This window comes from Prunus avium, chromosome 8 (assembly GCF_965620075.1).
Source record: "Prunus avium chromosome 8, drPruAviu1.hap1.1, whole genome shotgun sequence".
Lineage (NCBI taxonomy): Eukaryota > Viridiplantae > Streptophyta > Magnoliopsida > Rosales > Rosaceae > Prunus > Prunus avium.
In genome coordinates this window covers 28,960,464-28,983,960 of record NC_142291.1, presented here as the reverse complement: position 1 = coordinate 28,983,960, position 23,497 = coordinate 28,960,464, and the positions used below count along the sequence as shown (strand labels likewise).

General features: G+C 38.7%; 3 protein-coding genes and 1 non-coding gene across 4 annotated transcripts; 1 reads left to right on the top strand and 3 right to left on the bottom strand.

Moving 5' to 3' along the window:
* Positions 1-134: 134 nt before the first annotated feature.
* On the top strand, positions 135-208 carry TRNAN-GUU (transfer RNA asparagine (anticodon GUU)). Its single transcript has one exon. It is a non-coding gene; the product is annotated as a tRNA-Asn (tRNA).
* Positions 209-760: 552 nt separating this feature from the next.
* Positions 761-3,528, bottom strand: LOC110756327 (S-adenosyl-L-methionine-dependent methyltransferases superfamily protein). The gene is made up of 7 exons (XM_021957742.2): positions 3,353-3,528; positions 3,178-3,274; positions 2,439-2,577; positions 1,612-1,694; positions 1,327-1,461; positions 1,149-1,253; positions 761-1,045 (listed from the first exon to the last, which is right to left on the bottom strand). Exons 1-7 carry the CDS (start codon positions 3,436-3,438, stop codon positions 914-916), a joined length of 777 nt encoding a protein of 258 aa, XP_021813434.1. The 5' UTR covers positions 3,439-3,528; the 3' UTR covers positions 761-913.
* A 5,982-nt stretch (positions 3,529-9,510) lies between these two features.
* On the bottom strand, positions 9,511-16,591 carry TIC62 (NAD(P)-binding Rossmann-fold superfamily protein). The gene is made up of 14 exons (XM_021957764.2): positions 16,329-16,591; positions 15,287-15,404; positions 15,117-15,189; positions 14,993-15,032; positions 14,650-14,826; positions 13,959-14,040; positions 13,739-13,811; positions 13,534-13,644; positions 12,031-12,183; positions 11,252-11,484; positions 10,767-10,961; positions 10,492-10,689; positions 9,898-10,039; positions 9,511-9,809 (listed from the first exon to the last, which is right to left on the bottom strand). The coding sequence occupies exons 1-14, from the start codon at positions 16,498-16,500 to the stop codon at positions 9,804-9,806; spliced, it is 1,773 nt and encodes a 590-aa protein (XP_021813456.1). The 5' UTR covers positions 16,501-16,591; the 3' UTR covers positions 9,511-9,803.
* Positions 16,592-20,202: 3,611 nt separating this feature from the next.
* Positions 20,203-23,016, bottom strand: LOC110756349 (uncharacterized). Its single transcript, XM_021957765.2, has 3 exons — positions 22,586-23,016; positions 22,046-22,460; positions 20,203-20,467 (listed from the first exon to the last, which is right to left on the bottom strand). The coding sequence occupies exons 1-2, from the start codon at positions 22,671-22,673 to the stop codon at positions 22,069-22,071; spliced, it is 480 nt and encodes a 159-aa protein (XP_021813457.2). The 5' UTR covers positions 22,674-23,016; the 3' UTR covers positions 20,203-20,467; positions 22,046-22,068.
* Between the last annotated feature and the right edge of the window lie 481 nt (positions 23,017-23,497).

Below are 23,497 nucleotides of genomic sequence, written 5' to 3'. Positions count from 1 at the left end.
GGGTCGGGGCTCCGAATTGGCGGGCAAACTTACCGTTTATAATTATGGAAGAAGAAAAATAATTACAAATTAGGAATATAAGAGAGAAGAAGTACATTGAATAAAAAACTATTATTTGGTTCTGACAATCAACAGCTGGAGTAGCTCAGTTGGTTAGAGCGTGTGGCTGTTAACCACAAGGTCGAAGGTTCGAACCCTTCTTCTAGCGTACTCTTTCTTTTTCTTCCAATTTTTGTTTTTGACTTTTTGTGAAAGTCAAGGAAACCCTCATTGTTCTTCATTACTGAGTTTGCACGTTGACGGCTTCTGATTTAAAAAACAAGAACCTAACTTGTAAGAAAGAAGAAATTTAGTATCTTCCTATAGCTTGAGACTTGATGCCTTTCTTACAATCCCAGTCTCCATCTTGTTTGGTTCTCAGGAAAATTCATCTTGCAAAAGCTTATTAGCAGATTTTCTCCTCTTTTGAGTTGATTAGCTTAAACATATCATATTGTAGCAGAACGTAAATCATCATTTAACTTGTTTCTAACGCTGCCTCCCCCGGAGGGACTCCTCCGCTCTAGTTCTTCTTTTCGGTTGTTATCGATGCATCAGCAGAATCCAAGAGTGAAGCAAGGGGAGGTGTTGCTTGGCACGCACTCTGTTGGGAGAATGCTTTAAATGGTCTGAAGAGTAGAGAGTCATACTAGTATTCCCCAAGCTACCAATCATGGAACCACGGCCAATTTACGAAGAGTTTGTTTTTAGTCAATGCAATTTGCAACGAAAAGAAATACAACTTTCATTCAAATATTTCTGGGTATTACAGGTTAAAATGGTTGAATAAAAATGTTTGAACTCTGCTTCAATACAACCAAATGAACATTACACCAGGAAAATGATGAATACGAGGTACAATCAGTTCTGAGTTCTAACAATTGAGCTCATCAACGTTGGTTCGAAAAAGATAATCCTCACCCTCTAATTCATCTTGAAAAAGACAAATAGATGGGATCTCTAACTTCTCTTTACTAGATCCTTTATCATCCAATGATCTTCTTCCCTGAAACATTAATGATATCATTAATCACACAACATAGGATTCGGCGGGGCAAATGTCAGATATATAAGCCTCAACAAGTACGCCAACAATTATCTGGACTAACCTTCTTCAATGTATAGAAAAAATAGTGAAATCCATCACCGAAGGTACTCCACTCCACAGACCAGGTAAATTGTGGAGCCTCAAAGAAAGGGCGCCTGAAATGCGGCTGTGGGATAACAATCCAAGTTAGAATACTAGCTTTCGTAATTAAGAACAGAGTTTGAATTTATTTGTATAACCTGGCCAAAGGAAATTGAGATGTAAATGCCATCTGGTTTTAAAACCCTATGTACACCCTCAAGCATCTTCATGACCTTGGTTACGGTTGCAGGCCGTGGATTCCATGGGCCACCACTATCAACGAACAGTACTTCCTTCATAATGAAAAATAGATTATGTATACCCTTGTCATTTAAGGTTTAGGTGGTGAGAAAGTTACAACAATATTGACGATAGTAATAACTGATAACACGACTTGAAACTAGACCACGTATAAGGAAAGCCATCTTAAATAGTATGTTTACCATGGTTCCTTTCTCAATAACAACATCAAAACACTCGTTGCTAAAAGGCAGGTCTAGCATGTCAGCTTCCAGAACTTTTATTTCTGATAATAAAGAATATTGGAAAAGATAAATAAGATTTTCCATATGTTCTATGTTTCGACAATTTCGACCCAAAAGAAAAAAAGCTATGTTCAGACAATCAGTTCAAACAGAGGAAAAAAAGAGTAAGGAAATTCCAAGAGAACAAGAAAAACTGTGATGGGATCCCAAAGAAGTCCATTGCTCACTTTGCTCTAGAATATAAAAGGTTTCTAATTTAGGAACATGAACACCAAAACATTAAAGAGACGGCATAGGTAGGTCCAATAAGTCAAGAGTCCCTCCCAAGATTAGGCAGTTTAAAGTTAGCAGTGAACAACCTTGGATTCTGCTCTCTTTTCAGCCCATCAAAAAACAAAACACACATAATTGACAGATTTCCACTTTTCCCCATAAATAGTTTCTAAGTAATGACTAGTGATTATTCTTATTATTCACCCTCCTTGCATATTATCAGAAATCAGAACATACATAAATAGATGTAATGAATACATAATACATACACATCATATATATCTATATGAGGCATAAATACATTCACTAATTTTACTACTTACAGTTTTTTAAGTTTGGTGCTCCACATACAGAGGCAACATTACACTTACACTTAACTACTCACTTAGACCAAAGAAATTTCAAGCTGTCAAAAACCTTGAAACCCAAATCGCTTTAAAATTGGGTCTTAGAATAAGTAAATAGACAAATACTCCTAATGCAGATATTTTTCAGAATATCAAACAGCACACCTTTAAAACCTTTAGACAGTAACTTCTTCTGCATGTTCTCCACTGCAACAGCGGACAGATCAATGCATGTTATTTCAGTAACCCCATCTTTATACAACTCTTCACACAACTGTGAATTTCCACACCCAAGCTCCAAGACCTGTATCACAGTCATTACTCATCACTACTGCTTTATCCAACTCTTCTAATTGTTCCATTAATGTAAAACCGATAAACTCGATGCTAATTCTTATAGAAACAAACAAATAAATCCGATGCGAATGAACCAACATCCAGGCAAGTTGTTGCAGATAACAGAGTTGAAATTTTCCATTGAAATTTTTTGCATAGCAGGAGCTCAGGACGATCAAGGCAACAAAAAGAGCGATATTAGATATAGGAGTCTTTGCAAATCCTATATAAAGGGTTGAATTCATTTGTATCATGGTTTCAACTCCACCCAGTTTGAATAATCAATCAATCAATCAATCAATTTAACCCATAAGTAAAATACCATTCTCTTTATGCATCTTCCTAACAAACATTGACTAAAATACCCCAAACCCAGATATAATTTCTGGTTAGAAAGGTAGAAAACATACATTCCCTGTACATCATACATACAACGTAATATGCATTAGAATAGATTGATGAAACCCCGAATACACATATAACCTGCAACTACATGCTGCTCTGTGAGAATTATTAGTATTACTAAGAGAGAGAGAGAGAGAGAGAAGAGAGAGTAAAAATCTTTTACAGAAGAATTGGGAGTGATATGGGTTTGAATGAGGTGCCGGAAATGAGAGTAGTCCTTGAGCCACTCGTAATGCTCCTCAGTAGAAAATCGTTCATCCCTGAAACAACAAGAGCAACATTAATGGAATTATCCAATAAAGATAGGGGTAAATATGGGAAGAGAAAAATATAATTACCAGTATTTAGGGTCGAGGTAAGCTAGAGCAGTGGATGGGCCACCGCCATTTTTGTGAGTTCCGTTCGGGTCCTGTCTTGTACCCATTTCACTGTTTTCGGGTTTTCTTCTTCTCCTCTACTCTGGTCGTTAGCTTCACCAGCCAAAATCCTAAAACCCCTTTCCTTTCTTTCTTACTTTTTTTTTTCTCCCTTTTCTGATGTTTCCAATTTTGGGCCGACACCAAAACCCAACTGAATACTCAGCCACTGAGGGGACAAGTTGAAAGCCCATAGGTTTTTTTTTGGGTTTGATTTTTTTTTTAAATACAAGCGATAATGAGAGAGGTAAATACTCTTAACCACTTGACCTACAAGTCCCTTGCTTTTAAGAAAAAATTTTAAACCTAAAATCTTTACCATATTCTTCTGTCTAAGGATGATAATAATCCCTATGAAATGTTTGTGTGTAAAACCCCCATTTCTCAACCGCTTGTATTAAAAAAAAGAAGTATAATAACATGGATATAGATTGTGTCTTATAAGATTTTGATTATTTTGCCTCTTAAATGCACAAATACAACCAAAAACCGGCTAACATTCTGGACATTTAGCAAATACAACTAAAAACTGCTAAATCGCCTGGAGAGGGTAGTAACATATTTGTGGGAGCAAATTTCCCCATAAGAATATTCGATTGGAAAGATTCCTCTTTCTTCTTCGCCGCCTCTTTCTCCCTGCAAAATAAATTGGATAAGAGGACCACAGCCGGAGGGTGTTGGCCAAAGGCCCTCCAATGCCTAAGTTAGTTCAATTGATTTAGGGAAAAACCAATAGCTAAATAGGATACAGAGATATATATATGTAAGGTGTAAACCGGGTGGCTGGAGCCGTGAGTGGTGGCCGGAGCCTTATGTAAAAGGGAGAGAGAGATTGGCGGCTAGAATTTGTGAGGAATATTCTATGCAGAGTTTCAGTAGTAATTCTGACGTACCTCAATCCTTGTGCGTAGCCAAGTATTTATAGGGGTCCTCAACAAGGTTGGTGAGGTTAGTGAGATTGGTGAGGTTGGTGTATTTAGGGATTTGATTTGTTAGGGATTTAAATCAAATCCCTAATTGTGGTAGGTATCCAATCTGATTAGGTAACTCCTCATTTAATTGGGAAATGTGATAGGAATCAAATCAGTTTTCAACTTAATTAGGTAATTCTCAATTTAATTGGATAACCCCTAATTAAATTGAGTAACTCCCAATTAGGTTGAGTAATTCCCAATTAGGTCAAATAATCTCCAAATGGAAGGAATTATTTGACCTAGGGTTCTGATTTAATTTAGTTCCCACAAATGCCCCCCAGATTTTGCATGGCGTGTGGTGGCATGTAGGAGATGTAAATCATTTGTTGGGCTGTTCAGCTGTAACTGGGCTTCCTTCGTGGACATGGGCTCCTGAGTGGAGGAGGTGTCTGACTTGCCAATTTTATAAACTCCCAATTTGGAAAGGGTTTGAGATTCCTTGTAGGTCAAGGAATTTTGATCCTTATAAATATAGGGATTTTCCAAGCTATTCTTTACACCAAAAATCTGCCCCTCCAATTCCGTCAGTGAGAGAGAGAATTTGGAGCATCATTCTGTTGGTCAAGGAAGAGAGAGTGCACTTTGGAGAACTATCCCTGCCTACTTGAGATCTTCTCGTTGCCGCACACCCAAGGTAATTCAACTTGGGCTATATATTTTTTCCTTTGTTATGACTTTTGGCAGCTTGGATCGTGCCTTCTAGTTTATAATGGAGCTGCATGGGGTGTGTGATTGGCTTGGAGCATGGCATGAGCCTGCCTGGAGGTTTGGAAGGAGCGTGGAAGGGCTGGATGGTTCAAGCATGCGCGTGCTGGGTTTGAAGTGGAGGCAGGAGGGCGCCAGGCCTGGTGTGCGAAGTGGGCTCGAGTTGGGGCGAGAAGGCGATGGGCCTTGCGCTGGAGCTGGTGTGCGCTGGGCCTTCGCATGGCTGCGGGCCACGAGCTGGAGCTGGGGCAAGGAGACGACGGGCCTCACATGGAGCGTGGGTTGCGCCTGCTTGCGCTGGGCCTTGCGCGAGACATAGGCCGCGCATGCTGGTGTTAGAGTGAGCGGGCCAAGTGCGAGGAGGGCCAAGTGCTGGACTTGGCGCTGGGCTGTTCGCTGACCAGGCTTTGAGGAAGTGGCAGATTAGGTTGCCCCTATTCTGCTTGGTCCAAGCAGCTCGAATTTTTTCGTTCTTTTTTTTTTTTTTGCTGCTGCTGTATTTTTTGTTCCAACTTGCATTTTTTTTTTTTTTGCATTCTAACTTGTAGAATCTTCTTTTCTTCTTGCAGTTGCCCGTTGACCATGTCTTCTGATGATGGTAGCAAGTCTCCATGCTCTCAAGTGCCTTTGTATTTGTGGGGTGGCTCCCTAGTGTATAGCAAGAGGTTCATATCTAACCTGCACCGCATTTGATCAAGTGGATGCAGAAGAGGTTGTAGATCAAGGGCCTCCTACCAGCGTCTCGGAGTAGATGAAGACTTTTTTACTTCTTTTCAGCTTGTAGTCTGCTTTCTTATTTAGAATAATTGGTCTTGTTTGACCATCTTCTTTTTGTTGAACTTGGCCAGTTGGTCAGCTTGCTATGGAAATATCAGTTCTTTTTTCAACTTCAATTTGCGTATTGACTTGTGAACTGCTTGAGTAACCAGCCAATATCTTGATTACGCATCTCCCTTTGGAGATTTATGAGTGCCAGGGTCCCCCTTGAGGGACTGCGGGTGTGTTCTGCATATCCCGTATGATGTTTTGATCGTTGGAAATTGACAAGTGTCATGGTCTTCCTTGAGGGACTCCAGGCATGTTCTGCATGTCCCGTAAGATGTTTTCCCTTATGAAATTGACAAGTGTCAGGGTCCCCCTTAAGGGACTCCGGACGTGTTTTGCATATCCCGTAAGATGTTTTGATCGTTGCCCTGTGTCTCCCAAGGAACGCTGCTTGTGGGCAACTGTGTGACTATCCTGCCTCCCTTAGAAAACGGATAGGAACCAGGATATCTCCCTCATAAAGCATGGATACCTCATTTTAGGAAATTCCTGGCGCACCTTGCGTCTCCCTTAGGACGCTTCTTTGCGGGCTGCGTCTCCTGAAGGACGCTTCTGGTCGTTGCCCTGCATCGCTCCTTATGGACAACTTTTTGTTTTTTGTTTTTTGTTTTTGTTTTTGTGGGCAGAGGAGACATTCTGGAATAAGAAACTGAACTTATATTGATATCCATAAGATAACAGTACTTTATTCAAAAATGGAAATAACTGGGTACAAAAACCTGGGATTTCCAGTAGTTGCTTCTCTTCTTCAGAAGTGTGTGGGGCTCAGTCATCTGCTTGGGATTGAGCATACAGGAGGAAGCGTCATGGATAATATTTTCGGAGATGGTAAGCATTCCATTGTAGTGGAATTTCCTTCCCATCCATGCTGTCCAGTGTGTAGCTTCCTCTGCCCCTGGACCGGCTGATCACATAAGAGCCCTCCTAGTTAGGATTCATCTTTTTTGATCCTTGTCTTAGGGCAGTGATGAAAGCCTTTCTTAGCACGAGATCGCCTGGTTGGAACTGTCTGATCTTGGCTCTTTTGTTGTAGTAAGACTTCAACTGCTGTTAATAGGAGACGATTCGGATAATGGTCTTCTCGCGTTCGCCCTCAAGCAAGTCGAGGTTGAGTCTCATCTGCTCGGAGTTCTGATCAATGCTGCCCACCTCGAGGCTTATGGAGGGGACAGTAATGTGATGAGGGATGATTGCTTCCGTCCCATAGGCGAGAGAGAATGGGGTTTCGCTAGTCGATCTTCATGGTGCGATAAGTCCATAATACTCCAGGGAGCTCATGTACCCATTTCCCTTCGGCGCCCTCTAACCTCTTCTTTAGGAAATCCAATATGATTTTATTGGATGCCTCGGCCTGTCCATTGCCTTGCGGATACCTCGGGATGGACAAGTGTTGCTTGATCTTGTATTTGGCAAAGAAGGCAGTGATCTACTTGCCAATGAATTGTGGGCCATTGTCGGTAACCAGCGATTGTGGGCAGCCAAACTGGCAGATGATATTTCTCTAGATGAATCGTTCCACATCGGCTTCTTTGGTAGAGGCTAGAGCCTTGGCCTCGATCCACTTAGTGAAGTAGTCGGTGGCGACGATCATCATGTCTTTCTTTTCAGGTGCCGGCTGCAAGGGACCTATTAAGTCGATGGCCCATTGCATGAATGGCCATGGATTGTTCTGCGGATGGTAGATGTTGGCAGGTAGGTTAGGAGCCGGTTTGTACCGTCCGCAGCGATCACATTTCTTGACGTATTTAATGAAGTCATAGCGCATGGTAGGCCAGAAATAGCCTATGTTTAGAGCCTTCTTGGCAAGTGACCTGCCCCCATAGTGGTTGCCGCACTCGCCATCGTGAATTTTGCAGAGAACCTCAAGTGTTTGAGGGTATTTATGCAGGTGAGATGAAGGTCGGAGTATGATCTGCGGATGAGCTTGTCGCCTTGCATTTAGTATCTTGCGGCCTTCTGCTGGACCTTCCTAGCTTTAGGCTTGTTCGTTAGCAGATTTTCATTCATCAAGTAGTCGATGATGGGGTCTTGCCAGCTAGGGTCTTCGTTGATATGCATGGTGTTGATCGACTCTATTTCTTCGATGCTCGGTCGGTTAAGGTGTTCGATAGGTATGGAGTGTCTGAACTGGGTATCCAGCGCTGATCCTAGGCTTGCCAGTGCGTCTGCGTGCGCATTTTCTGCTCGGGGCACCTGTTGGATGGTGAAGGTAGGGAACACCTTCAACAAGTCTTGGACTTTGTCAAGGTACAAAATCATCCTTGGGTGCTTCGCCATGTATTCGCTTGAGGCTTGATTTGTGATCAGCTGGGAATCTGAGTAGATGGCAAGCTTCTTGATTGATAGCTCCTTTTACACAAGGCTTCGGCCACCACTCACGGCTCCGGCCACTCGGTTTGAACCTTACATATATATATATATATATATATATATCTCTGTGCCCTATTTAGTTATTGGTTTTTCCCTAAATCAATTGAACTAACTTAGGCATCGGAGGGCCTTTGGCCAACACCCCCCGGATGTGGTCCTCTTATCCAATTTATTTTGCAGGGAGAAAGAGGCGGCGAAGAAGAAAGGGGAATCTTTCCAATCGAATATTCTTGTGGGGAAATTTGCTCCCACAAATTGGTGCTTTCATTGAGAGCGCGAAATAATACTCAAAGCGTGCTCCAAAACCTATTTTTCAATCCACTGAAAGGCTAGGCCCACGACTTGACATCAGCGCCCGCTTGGATTGAAAAATAGGTTTTAGAGCACATTTTGAGTATTATTTCGAGCTCTCAATGAAAGCACCAATTTGTGGGAGCAAATTTCCCCACAAGAATATTTGATTGGAAAGATTCCCCTTTCTTCTTCGCCGCCTCTTTCTCCCTGCAAAATAAATTGGATAAGAGGACCATACCCGGGGGGTGTTGGCCAAAGGCCCTCCGATGCCTAAGTTAGTTCAATTGATTTAGGGAAAAACCAATAGCTAAATAGGGTACGGAGATATATATGTAAGGTGTAAACCGGGTGGCCGGAGCCTTATGTAAAAGGGAGAGAGAGAGTGGCGGCTAGAATTTGTGAGGAATATTCTATGCAGAGTTTCAGTAGTAATTCTGACGTACCTCAATCCTTGTGCGTAGCCAAGTATTTATAGGGGGCCTCGACAAGGTTGGTGAGGTTGGTGGGATTGGTGAGGTTGGTGTAATTAGGGATTTAAATCAAATCCCTAATTGTGGTAGGTATCCAATCAATTTCCAATCTGATTAGGTAACTCCTCATTTAATTGGGAAATGTGGTAGGAATCAAATCAGTTTTCAACTTAATTAGGTAATTCTCAATTTAATTGGATAACCCCCAATTAAATTGAGTAACTCTCAATTAGGTTGAGTAATTCCCAATTAGGTCAAATAATCCCCAAATTGAAGGAATTATTTGACCTAGGGTTCTGATTTAATTTGGTTCCCACAATATTAACATAAAATTTAACTTTTGATCCCCTCTCCTTTTGATCAATTTTTTTCTTTATATAAAATGCACTGAAGTTTAAATTTTTATATTGCATTTGTGTTTATTAAATTTGTTTAAGCCATATCGCAAATGTTGTGCTGTGTTTCAATTTCTTGGAAACTTAACATAGGACTCATTTATTCGAGCCAAATTATGTTGCTGGGGGTTTGCATATCGAGTACATACTATGAAAGAAGAAGAAAAATTTGAAAGATAAAAACTGTAACATATACAACGTTGGTATTATATTAGAACATCCATGAATAATACTCCCGCAATTTCAGTTGCTTCCTCTTCATGAATATGTAAACTTGCCAAACCTTGCATGCAAAGTCCAAATTTACTCCAACGGCTCTGTTGCAGTGAAGAGCTTATGGTTATTCCTGCACAGAAAAAGGTTTAGGCTCAATGTAAAGAGAAAGACTGATTTGCATTCGGAGATGAAAAGTACGATGAGCTTCGAATCACTACCGTGCTGTTCAAGGTATCAATCGGAGACCCATTATTTGCAACAGGTTCAGAGAGGGCTGATAAGATTGGAGGAGTTGGAGTAGGAGATGATAGGATTGGAGGAGTAGGAGATGGTGATGAAGGGGGCTTGAAGTTGTCATATCTGAAAACATAGCATGCCCACAATAATTTTGATACCTCTATGTCAGAACAATATAACTATAGCAAAAGGCATGTAATATTGTAGTAAGCTAAGGAGCAAGGACAAATAACACCTATATTATGATAGAAGTGCTCACGCAAGGGACTTAAGTTGAGGGACAAGGGAGGGAGGACACATTTAATCGTTCGATTTGAGACAATTATTGAAATCAATAATTCATTGAAGTGAACCCAGCCCTTGCCCTCAATTTAAGTCCCTTAGGTAAGCACTTCTCTATATTAAGGAAAACATCTGTATTACCAACAGACTCTTGTAGTTATTTCCTAGAAAAAGCCATTGCATTACTGGTTGATTGTACATTTACCGAATTTAAGAGCACAAGTGAACAAAGTAACAAGAAGGAAACTATACTTCGTTTGAAGACACTCTACATTAGATCACAAAAAACTTACACATAGTAGGGTGAATGATAATGAGTTGAATTTTGTGGAGAAACCTCTTCAGCAACACTGTTTATCACAGCCTCTGTGGAATCATTACCTCCACTTGATTGTGAGACAGCTTCTACCGGAGTTGAGGCATCCAAGGGTGTTTGCTTGGGACCACTTGGTATTGGGCTTGGAGAGCTCGGTGGCTTCAAATCCTCATAACTATCAAAATCATATCAGCTCATACAGAAATTGTCCCATATCTATGATGTGACAGGAAAGCATTAGAAAAAGCTTACGCAACATAAGGTGAAAGAGGCCTTGTTATTAGTACTTCTTGTGAGGTTGGTTTTATCTCATCCACGGCAGTTGTCATATCCACTGAGCTGGTTTGAGCATCAGAAATGGTCAGTGACACTGCATCAACAACATTATCCTTTTGAACACTAGGCGGAGAGGGAGAAGGGGATGAAGGCGGTTTAAAATCCTCATATCTGCAAAATAGCCAGAACAGTAAGAATCAAACATGATTGACAACAACAGAAGTAATGATATTTGAAGAAAAGTTCTTTTTGAATTTTGGCCCATTTTTCATAGGCATTGCAATTTGTAACATGACTCATGACCTGACTCGACGGAACCAAACACAAATTGCCACCCCTAAATTCTTTGGATTCTAGACCCTTAGGCTCATTATATACCTAAGTTTAACACCAGTGTCAATGATGTTCTTATTAAAAGAAAGTTAGATAATGTAATTTTCAATATCTAGTATACAACTTACGAAGCATAAGGCGAGAGCGGCCTTGTATCTTTCGCTTTTGTCTCAATGTCTTCTTTCTCTACAATGGTTTCTGAAGCTTCTTGAAGAGTGGTGGCTGCGGGTGCTGCAGGCCTAGCATCTGCATCACTTGCTTTGGTGGCAACATCAGTAGTGCTTGGGGATAGAGTAGGAGATGTTGGTGGTTTGGCACTCCTAGAAGGTTCTGGACTAGTAGCAGGTGCAGTACCTAATCCCTGACGACACCAAAAAGAAATTCAATTTGGCTCTGACAGTCTTTTCAATTTGCTTTAGTGATATTTCCTGACACCAACATTTCCCTTGCCATCAGTCATTGGTTAGAGGATGAAAGACAGAACACAAACCCACCTATCCATATAGATGCCTGCCCACCCTCAGTATAGAATTAATTCTTTTCTTAGAGGATAAGGGCTGCACAGAGGGAATCAATTTCTGCTTCAAGACACCACATACTTTCCCTTGTCAAATTGAATAAGAAAAGTTTCATAAACAGGAAAGTTCAATAAAAGAACAGAGATATTTATCTTCAGGCTTTATGGTAATTGATTTTAGAGAACTCATGAAGTGATAACAAGAAAGGTGAAAGGGTGAAAGCTAGATAACACAAGAAGTAATAAGGGAGCTCCAGGAGTCACTCAGAAGCTCAAGGATCGCATATCAAATTTTCTTAAAGAGCTTGAACTCTTTTCTGCCCTATTAGGAAAAAAGGGACCAAAATTTCTTTGATTACTAAATATTAGCAAAAGAAAGAACAAGCATACCTTTGGTGGGTAAGTGTCAGCACGTTGAGATGGTATCTTTGCAAGAAGGTCTTCCAGGGGAGTCAATGGAGCAGTTGTTTCTGCAATTACTTCCACTACTTTGAAGTAAGAAACAGCACGATTTTTGGCTGCAGATGCCAGGAGCTCGGCCACCTGAATTGATTAATGGAACTTACTTTTACTGTTGATCGATAAATTCCAAGTTACTCAAACCAAATTCAGATATAGATGTCTATATATAGTTCCAAAAAACTTAAAGAGGAACAAAAAGTGGACAAGTCAGAGTGATCAAACAAAGCAGTACACAAATCTCATGTGTGAAGGTATTGAAATGAACTTCCAGAAGAAACTATTGTTTTGCATAAAAACAATGAGGTGTCATTGTAAGGAAAAACCATACTATATAAAAGTCATCCAGACTAGACTAATGCCGGAAAATTTTATGACTAGCATTTGATCTTTTCGTGTTTTATCACTTCTTTCCCATGTGTGGATACATTATATATGACATGAGTCAACATTTTCATTTCCGAAAAGAAGCAACATGATCAGAACAATCTTTGATTTATCTCCACAAATGTAATAATTCAGTAACAGAAAGATTGAGTTTTAACAGAATAACACAAAACACAATGCCTGTTCTACATAGGAATATGGTAATAAAATCACAAAGACACAACAGAATTGCAAGATAGATGTGCATTTTTGTAATTTCTAATGAATTAATCAAGTGAAGTTTTTTCATTGGTACGAAAAAATATATTTATGATGCAAATTTACTATTGATAACGTTTACTATTTGAAATTGTTTAACCATTAATTTGTGATGTTCATATTCATTTTTATATTCAAATTCATTTCTAAATTATTCTCATATTAACCATTATTCATTTCTATATTAATTTGAAGTTCATATTAATTTGATGATCAAGTGAAGTCTCTTGTAAAAAACTGTTGCATTTGACCTCAATTCTGGAAATTTTATATAGTTTGCCAAATTATTATTCTCATAGCCCTAGAGAAGAAAGAAAAAGCAGGAGTTCTCAAAAAATAAATATGCCCTGTAATATGTTGGATTCATATAGAGGTGAAAAACAATAATGTTGTTAGCTAACAATCAAAAAGGGTTTCATTAACCAAGGTGGTTGGTGTGAGTGGTTCGGCACTCTCATTCCTTAAGAGAGGTCAGGGGTTCGATCCCTGCTCTCGTACGGAGTCACCACTTTGGCCAACACTTTACCCCTTACGGGCCGACCCGGTGTGAGTGGGGATTAGTCTGGGTTGTGGTTAAGGCTTAAAGGTGCCACCCATAGTTGAGGCCTATCCAGGACCACCTCATGGTTCAGACCAAAAAAAAAAAAAAGGGTTTCATTTTGAATAAGCAGACTATATGTTCGAAAATTTTATGTACTACTTGTGGATTCTGAAAAAAAATGTTTAACAGGTTAATGCTGAAAACAGAAACATCACTGTATACTTAAGTAAACTTTACAGAAAGAATACCTGGAGGTTTGAAACTTGACCACCAAATAAAGTATCTTCCTTTGAGAGGGTAGTATTATGAGTTTCCTTGTAAGCGTCAGTGGGCCGTTCCATTCCACCAGGTCTCACTATCTGAAGAAAACCACGCATAAGGACTAAAAGCACCTACAAGTTACAACCTCTCTGTTTCATTAATTTATCTGCAGCCAATACTATGAATACTCACAGTGTAGGGAAGTCCACTGGCTATCAGTGCTTCTTCTGCCTTTCTTTTCCAAATCAGGACTCCCCAAAATAAACTTTGTAAAAGAAAAGAAAACACAGTAAATTCAGTAAAATAAGAAACAAAAGAAGCTTAATTCTCTCAAGTTCTTAGGTCAGCTATAGCTGATTTATCTGAAATGTTTACCAAAACTGTAAGTAAAGATAAAAGCTTGAAGACCTACTTTAGAATAGCTGCAGGAAATCCAATCTTGTTTGTCCCCAGAGAGGTAAGCAATATGAAGTGGTTAACTTTTGCAACCGTTGCTGTACATCATTGAATACTCAAGATTTTCACATTTTTTAGCATACAAAAAAATACATAATTGGTTAGATTGAGTCAAATATTAATAAAATTATTATCAACAGGAATATCAGTTGCCATCAATGCATTACACTCCCTCCTATCTTCCCTAAGCAGAAAAAGAATATTGGGTTCTTGGTAGGTCACAACTTGAGGAATACTTTCCAAGTATAAGTACAAGGCAAACCAGAGCATGTGTGTGTTTATGATTGAACGGCAAAGTACACCAGAATATGGTTTCAGCGAAATTTAAAGTTTATACCAAAATGCTTCAGGAGCTTGGCTAGTCCCCCCAAAATGGTATTTTTTTTCTAGGTCTTAGGTGTAAGAAGAGTTCTACCTAGAGGTAAGGAAACTAATAATATCAACAAAACTATCAAAAAGGGGGTGGAGGGTAGTGAAGTTAGTCATATTGTTTGCATTTAAACTTCTTCTAGGGCTGCAAAAAAAAGCACCATGGATAAGACCAAAGCCCCAATATGGTGACATCAAGTAAAACTATCATTAACATAGTACAGGCCGATTTGACAAAAAGAAAAATAGTATAGGCCGCCAGTGAAAACCTTGCTTACCTGCCTCAATAAGGTTTTTGGTAGCCAGATAGTCAATTCGATATGGTCCAGTAACATCAAAAACTTCCTTCTCGCTCGCACCAATGCAGCACAACACAACTGATGCATTGCCCAATGCTGGTCCAATCTGATCTGGTTTCTCTAAGTCACACTCCACAATTTTAAGCTTCTCTACAACTGGGCTAAAGATCAAAAGCTACCTGTTATTTGCTATAAGCATATACTGTTAAAGATAACATCTCACTACAGCACTTTTATTTTTCACTTTTCTTGTCTATTTTCCTTAAAGCTTTACAAAAACCAAATGCAAAGAAATTGACAGTTCTAAAGTTTTTAATCTTACGTTGAGTTCCTTCACCGTCAAGCTTCATTTGTTTAACACTCTGCAGAGGAGTTAATTTCTCATTATAAATCTGATTTAAGGAAAAGTAGTACAAAACTAATAACTTCACCAATCAAATTCGTACTTGCACAAGAGTTTCTGCTCTCTGAGCACTTCTGACACCAGCTCTGACCTGGAACCCTAGTTTCAAAAGCTCCCTGAATAGGACTACGAATGCTTAGCAATTCTAAAAAACCAAGTCTCATGTTGAAAAAGTATTTTCACCTAAAAGGGGAGTGAGAAGTAAAGTATAACCTCACTGTTCGTGAGCCAACTTTACCAGTAGCACCAGCAACAAATGCAAGATTCTCATCCTTTAGATCTACTTCTTTTGAAGTTGGCTCAACTATCTCTGAGCTGAACTTTGTGGTGCCTTGTAAAACCAACAAACGTCAGTTACATATAGGTGAGGAAAGAAATACATTGATTACCAATTTACCGTATTCAGCACAGCACAAACAGAACAAAAGCTCCTTAACTTTCTTTCACATAATGGTAAGAAAATATTGTGACATGACGTAGGAAGACTAAATTTTAAGTCACTTCCTTACGCTTCTTACAGATTCTTTACGCCAAATCATTCCTGATAACGAGGCATTGCTCCATCAGGCTTGTAGTCGGGTTATGCAGCTATAGCATATTTACTTACAAGCACTAATTCATAATTCACATCTTCAAGAGTACCTAATTTAACTAGGTCTCACTTCCTAAATGGGAAGCTAGTCTAATAGAGAAACTAGTTGACATCGGTGCCCAAAAGAGTTTGAGGCCTGTGCAAATATCTCTAAAGGTTAAAGATCTTGATATAATTGTGGAGTTTCTAGACCATTGACTCTGGAGAGTTAGTTTTGCAGCTCCCAAAATGTTCATGTTACCTGGAGTATCTCTGGTAAATATTCCAAATTTTAGTGCAAACAGATCATAACTATGTGAGGGTTCCTACATTGCAATCCATTCCAACAATTAACTAACGCAAACTAAATTGCCTTTATCCATTCTTTTAATGTAGCCTGATTATTCGTTCTAGAATGTTGTCTGGAGAACTTGGAAACAAGATGCAGCTGCTGAAGTAGGTAAAATCCTAGTACATTTTGAGGGTTCAATCATATCATTGCTACATTTTTACAAATGCACAGGGAAATACAAATAAAAACATAATGAAATCAGAAAGTCCAGAAAGAAAGAGCATCATATGGTAGAAACTAGAAAGAGAAAAAAAATCCCATCATATTATGCATTAATCTTCAAACCATAAAAACCCCATTTCAGGAAAACATTAAAAAGAATAATTACATACCTGAAGCTTGAGCTTTGATATGAAGAAATCCAAGCTTCCTGGCATGTTGGTACCTCTTGGAATTGGAAAATTTGAGGACCTGGCCGCGCAGAAGAGGTTTTTCGGTAAACCCACTTTGGGATAAAGAGGGTATTGTGGTTACAGTTGGTGAGTGCAAGGAGCAAGCCTCCATTGCAATGGAATTCAAGTGCTCAGTTCAGTGGTCACCAAAAGTCTAGAGCTTTAAACAATTGGAGACAAATAAACGGTTTTATTATCTTCTGATACTTTTTTGAGTTTGGCAAATGTGGCACCCTCCACAGTCCATGGATATGATGGACCCCGCGCCAAATTTCCTCTGTCAGATTGTGGCTTGGCGGCTGTAAATTGGGCTACACTTCTCTTTTTTCTTTTTCTTTTTTAAATAAATGAAAATGCGGAAAGACAAAAAAATTGAACCAAGCCGGTATTGAAAAGAGATTTTCTATTTAAACCCCACACTTCTCTTTGTTCACCCCAATACTTAAATCATTAAGCTGTAAGTTTTATTATTGTGTAAAAAGAGAAAAAAGGTCATCCAACTTAATAATTAACCCTAGTACATCTATACCCCACACACCCTAACTTCCTGTTTACAAACTCACTCTCTCTCTCTCTCTCTCTCTCTCTCTCTCTCTCTCTCTCTCAACAATACCTAAGGGTTTGGGGTTCCATATGTTTGTGTTTTTTTCTGCTACTGGGAACAAAGAAAATTGTGAGGTTTAAATAGAAAATCTCTTTTGTTTCTCTTTTTTTTTTTTTTCAGTTTGGGGTGTATTTAAGAGTAGTTTGGGAAGATAGTGGGGTTTTCTTAATTGTGAAAATTTAAATTAGAATATGGGGTGAACTTAGAACATGGGGTGAACTTAGAATATGAGGTGAACTAAGAGAAGTGTGGGGTTTAAATAGAAAATCTCTATTGAAAATAGGTGGATTAAAAAAGATATTTTTTAGTAATCGACAAAAATAAATCTATTTTTTATTTATGGTGAATTACAATTTTGATTTTTGTAATTTGGCATTTTCAGTATTAATTTTTTATATCTTAAAAAGTTTAGGAGAAGCGCCAAGGCATATCAAGGCTTCTTTGATGACTTAGCCCCTCTTTTTGGTTTTTACAGATTAACAATGAAGAGGAATTGTTGACAACGGGACTCGAACCTAGGCTTGGATAGCGAGGAGAACGATCCTTACCAACTCAACCAAACCTCGTTGGCTTTGCCAATTTCAATTTAATTCTTGTAGTTCTTGTTCTAACAAGTGAATTTGTCTTTCAATTTCACCAATGCATGCATGCAGTCCAGCAAGCTCTTGTCCTTCAATTTCACCATAACAGTTAAGAAGAGAACAAAGTGTGAGGACATGATGGAAGGCTCTGAGAGCTTGACTGACATTCTGTTTTCTTGGTCTCTCCAAAACATTCTTAATGAAAATCTTTAAGATAACAGTATTGACCACAGCACTTTCTTGAGCTTTTTGTTTTCATCTCTACATGGCATGTTATATATCGATTGACTTATGATAACAGTATTGACCATGAAGTTATATCAGAAAGAACAGCAGCACCATAAGGCAGAAGAGGGATTCTACGGTGTTAAGAGCAATACATTCAGACATGTTGGCCCGAATAATGAGGCTGAGGTGATTTCTGCTTTTTCAACTAATAATGTGACTGCTTTGCGCCAGCTTTTCATGACAGTCAATCCCGAACTCTGTTTTACTGTCAAGCAACATGTTTCACAATTGAAAAGGTGAGCGGATTATTCGAATAAAGATGTTTGCTCCCTTTTTTATTTCTTTAAAACTAGTTTGTTTTTTTCAGAAATATTTTCATTTGACAGAAAACTTCCTTCTTACTTTTTCTGCCGAAAGGCTCTGTTATAAAGTAATGGCTTTCTTTTGGGAAGGGTGCTCTGCCTTCTTATTTTCTGGTTTTTAATTTCTTTTAGGTACAAATCAGAAAAATAATAAGGGCCTGTTTGGGTGAGGGATTTGGACAAGGTATTTGGGCTTTCATGGGATTTACAATTCCCTATGGCCCCGTTTGGTTCACGGAATGAATTTGATGGGAAATCATTTCCCATGTCATTTCCCAAGGGATAGGAAATGGTGATTCCTTTCCCATGTTTGGTAATGCCGGGAAAGTGACCCGGAAATATCACTTTATTTCATTTCCCATGTTTGTTTTGAGTAGGAATGGAAAACAAATTTTGCTTAGTTTCCCAATTGTATCCCTATTAAAATAATAAAAAAAATACCAATAATTGTTGGATAAAAACTGTAATTATGAATTGTTAATAAGGACAAATTAGTCATAAAAAAAGTTAGTCTTACTTTCCCATGGGAAGGGAAAGTGAAACCCAAGTAGGAAGGAAGGATTCACTTTCCCTCCTACTTTCCCATGTGCTAGGCAACGCTTTCCCATGCATGACTTACCAAACATGGGAAATCAATTAGTTTCCCATCCCCAAGATTCCTTTCCCATGAACCAAACGCAGCCTATGAGTCTATGACCCAATTACCTTGTTTGACAACCCCATTAGGAGTAACTTCATAAATGACTTGGGATTTGGAGGAGGGACTTGTAAAGTCCAAATCCCCTTCTGAAATACCGCCTCCCCACACGTTACTTTGAAATTTTCTCAACGCTCGAACCAAACCACCACCAACAGAAAAATCAATATGGGTTACTAGAAATTAAGGTTCAGCAGTACCAAAGAACAAAAATGGCATTGACTTCAGTAAGGAAGAGAGAAGAAGGGGGGTTAAGGACCTCTATGTTTTCTTTGATGTACATCTAACAATGGTCTCCTCAGAACAGTAAAATGAACCTGCAATTTCTAATGGTAAATCCACTCTTTTTCTTATTGTGATTACATCTGTAAAATTAAGCGTCAAATTTAAATCAAGAGATGAAGAAGATAACCACTAAGAATTAAAATGAAGGTTAAACGACACTTGATCTTGATTTTCGTCTGCAATGGCCGAGTCAATGGTAGCTTTGAGCAACTTGATGGCACAAGAACATGTTCTTGGTTTTATGAGAGAGAATGTGATTTGGTTGGAGTGATTTTTATTTTTATTTTTACTTTTTGTTATTCAAGTAAAAATTAATGTATCGTAGATTTAAGGATGAGTGACCACAACTTCCTTGGATCATAGGGTCCAGGAGAACAGGACTGTATAATGTTTTTTTAGCCAACCTTTAGGAAGAGGGGGGAGGGGGGAATAAATCACACACACACACACACACACACTCTATATCAAACACAAAAACAAAAACAAAAACTAACACGCACTCACATGTACTAGGGCTTGAACCCAAGAAAGGCTGGGTAGAGGCTATGCTCTTTACCACTACACTAGTGGGCCACTTGCAAGCATAACACATATATTGAAAAAGTAAATGTTGATGTGAACAAAGGTTATACAAGATAGTGAAAAAAAATTACTATGTGGTTGATGCATGTACTTCACATAAAGAAATGAAAAGGGTAAATTACTCAAATGGTACTCAAATTTGTACTCAATTTACATTTGGTCCCTCAATTAAATTATTCGTTCAAATGGTCCATTAACTATATATTAATCGTTCCATTGGTCCCACCGTATAATTTTCTGTTAGATTTAACCAAATTTTAGGGTAAATACGACTTTTCATAATTAACAAATAAAATAGGGTTAAAATAAGGGAGCTTCACTAATATACCCAAAATGGGTGTTGAAATTATAAAAAAAAACCCATATGGAAAACACTTTATAAACACACCCAAAACCCATTTATTAAATAACAAATTAGTGTTGAAGTTCCAATAAATTACAAGCACTGCCACTATCAAGCCCAACATAAAAAAAACTCAAAAAGCACCCAAAACAACCCCAGCCCAAACTTATAAAAAAGCCCAAAGATTTTACCATCTCCAAAACCATAATTTCGTTCAAAAAAATGGAAAACAAAACCGTAACTTCCAGCCTGCAACTTCAATTAACCATCTCTGCCAAACGTCCCTTTAGTCACCGTCTTTATCAAAGTGTCTTCTTCATCTCTCGAAACCGAAACTCCATAACCACCACCAAGCTTGATCTACTTTCAAAAACAAACACCACACACTGACCTCCACCTACAAAACCAAGACAAAATTTTAGAGAACAATTTCAACAAGAAAACGCTTCAAAGGTAAGACATTTACAAACCAAACCTACACTGTAATTTTGATTAATTGCTATAGAGTTCCAATCTAGGGTAATAACAGTATTTTAGATTCGAATCAAGGACAAAATTGTGAAACTATATTGGATTTCACTATTGCACTGACTGCTTACTATCAGTATTTTAGTCGCTAGTTTACTGTCATTCTGATTAATGACTGTAAAGTTTCAATATAGGGTAATAACACTGCTTGTTTCCTCTGAAATCCTATTTTTGATGCATGTCTACCACTGTAAAGTTCCAATATAGGGTATTAATACTGCTTGTTTCCTCTGAAATCCTATTTTTAATGCATGTCTACCACTGTATAGTTCCAGTATGTGGTAATAACACTGGTAGACGTGCATTAGAAATAGGATTTCATAGCAAACAAGCAGTGTTATTACCCTATACTGGAACTTTACAGTGGTAGACGTGCATTACAAATACGATTTCATAGCAAACAAGCAGTGTTATTACCCTAGACTGGAACTTTACAGTGGTAGACGTGCATTAGAAATAGGATTTCATAGCAAACAAGCAATGTTATTACCCTAGACTGGAACTTAACAGTGGTAGAGGTGCATTAGAAATAGGATTTCATAGCAAACAAGCAATGTTATTACCCTAGACTAGAACTTAACAATGGTAGACGTGCATTACAAATACGATTTCATAGCAAACAAGCAGTGTTATTACTCTATACTGGAACTTTACAGTGGTAGACATGCATTAGAAATAGGATTTCATAGCAAACAAGCAGCGTTATTACCCTATACTGGAACTTTACAGTGGTAGACGTGCGATTTCATAGCAAATAAGCAGTGTTATTACCCTAGACTGGAACTTAACAGTGGTAGACGTGCATTAGAAATATGATTTCATAGCAATCAAGCAGTGTTATTACCCTATACTGAAACTTTACAGTGGTAGACATGCATTAGAAATAGGATTTCATAGCAAACAAGCAGTGTTATTACCATATACTGGAACTTTACAGTGACAAACAGAAAAAACACGAATATACTCAAATTCAACTGAAAAAGCATACCTCAATTAATATGAAAACCAAATCGAATATCACAAATTTCTAACCACATCTCAAACAGCAAATCCACAACCAAACAGAATCTGAAATCAATCCAAATTATAAACAAAAAGAAATTAAAATCACAATTTAAAACTCAAACGAATATCTAAGTACAAATTAGAACGAAATCAGAAAATCCAATAAATTACCTCCAATTCAGCAATAACAAAAATAAACAGATAAAATCAAGAAGAATAGTATCTGCATGTCAAATTTAAACTCCAAGACTGAAAAAATTAAAAACGAAAATCTAATCAACAACTTAATTAATCAAACATGAAATCACCATACAAACTAAGTCGTTGAATTTAAAATGTTCATAAGCCAAACACAAATAAAAAACACAACGATTCATACAATAAACACTAGAAAATACTGAAATGAGAAATCATCATAAGAATAAACTGTGAAAATACGTACATCAGATGCGTTGATCTCATGGATCAGGACCCGAGTTCACCTCCTGAGTTGTAAAACGACGTTGCCAAGGTCGGCATATCCAGCTCTTCAAAAAAGAGCTTCTTCAATGGCGACCGTAGAGAGGAAGACGAAGCGGCAACACCTCTGGCTCTGGAAGTATCGTCGTAGTCGGCATCGACGAATAGGAAATCCTGGTTGAAAATCGGGAACATTGGACGGATCTGGCCATTTTGGAATATATCGTCGGTGGAAATTGGCGATCCGTCGGGATTGGTGCAGGTGAACGAGAAATCGTCTTCATCTTCGTTCTTCTTGCAATCACCACCGGCGTCGGCGTTCTGAAAGCCTTCATCCGGCAATTGACACCTCAAATCTACAGAGTAGCCATAGAACTCTGCGAGCTTAACCATTAGCTCTGTTCATATCGAAAAAATGGAAATTAGCACCAAATTCAACGAAGAAACTGAAATCAAGTCAAAATTCTAGTAAATTAAGCAAAAATCAAAAGGAAAATAACGAATTGAAGCAGATGGAACAAACCTGCAAAAGAAATGGAGGCATCGGCGGCGAGAACACGTGTGAGGCCACCGATGTAACGGAGATTGTCGTCGGTCTTGTGTTGGTCCATGGCTCTGAGACTTTTTGGTTTACTTTGAAGGCAGAGAGAGGGAAGAAGGGAGAGAACAGAGGAGAGATGTGGGTTTGAAGGAGGAGAGGGGCTTGAGGCTTCAGACCTCAGGGAGTGGTTTTGTTGAATTTTAATGTTCTCTGCATTCTATAGATTCTAAACGAGATCCAAAACTAATTTAATGCTAAAAAGGGTAATAAAGGTATTTGATCTTATTAATTAAATTAAAAAATATACAATTGTTGATTTTTGGGTTTATTTTGGGTGTGTTTATATATAATGAATGGTATAGGGTATATTTATAGTTTTATGTCTAGGAATGGGTATTTCACTAAATTTCTATTAAAATAAATACAAAATTAGAAGAAAAAAAAATCATGAGACCCAAACCCCCTTCCTTCGATTTCTTCTCCCCCATTCCCTACATACCTCTCCATATGGGCATAAATCCCCAAAACCCTCGCAGCAATTTCGGCGTTTTGGCCGAAGAAACGGTACTTGTAACCAACTTCCACCATCAAAAGGACATATGTGTACCTTTTCTTGAGGTCCACCACTTGCTTCTCCAAAGGTGTGAACTTGGCAGGTGGGTTGGAAGAAGGAGAAGGTTCTGGAACATCAGATGATGGTTCTAAAAGCTTCTGGAGGAACTTTTGGTGGAGGGAGAGATGGGTGCGGTGGGTATAGGGTTGTGGGTGTGGGGAAAGAGTTTGGGTAGTTTGGATGGTTTGGGAGATGAGGAGGTGAGGTGGGAGGAGAGGAGAGTGCGCTTGGAGGGTGATAAATTGACAGTGGCTGTGATTTTGGGAGGTGGGGTTGGCGGG

Bases quoted from the DNA above. Each gene is read 5' to 3' on its own strand.
- LOC110756349 (XM_021957765.2), bottom strand. From the start codon at position 22,673: ATGGACCAACACAAGACCGACGACAATCTCCGTTACATCGGTGGCCTC. The intron at 22,461-22,585 runs GTTTGTTCCATC...CGATATGAACAG, and splicing joins TGCCTCCATTTCTTTTGCAG to AGCTAATGGTTAAGCTCGCA.
- LOC110756327 (XM_021957742.2), bottom strand. From the start codon at position 3,438: ATGGGTACAAGACAGGACCCGAACGGAACTCACAAAAATGGCGGTGGC. The intron at 3,275-3,352 runs GTAATTATATTT...TTGTTGTTTCAG, and splicing joins TACCTCGACCCTAAATACTG to GGATGAACGATTTTCTACTG. The intron at 2,578-3,177 runs GTAAAAGATTTT...ACTGTGATACAG, and splicing joins ATATCACTCCCAATTCTTCT to GTCTTGGAGCTTGGGTGTGG.
- TIC62 (XM_021957764.2), bottom strand. From the start codon at position 16,500: ATGGAGGCTTGCTCCTTGCACTCACCAACTGTAACCACAATACCCTCT. The intron at 10,690-10,766 runs GTAAGCTTTTTC...TGATTTTGATAG, and splicing joins CCTCTTTCACCTTATGTTGC to TTATGAGGATTTGAAGCCAC. The intron at 10,040-10,491 runs GTAAGTTTTTTG...CTATGTTTTCAG, and splicing joins TATCATTCACCCTACTATGT to ATATGACAACTTCAAGCCCC.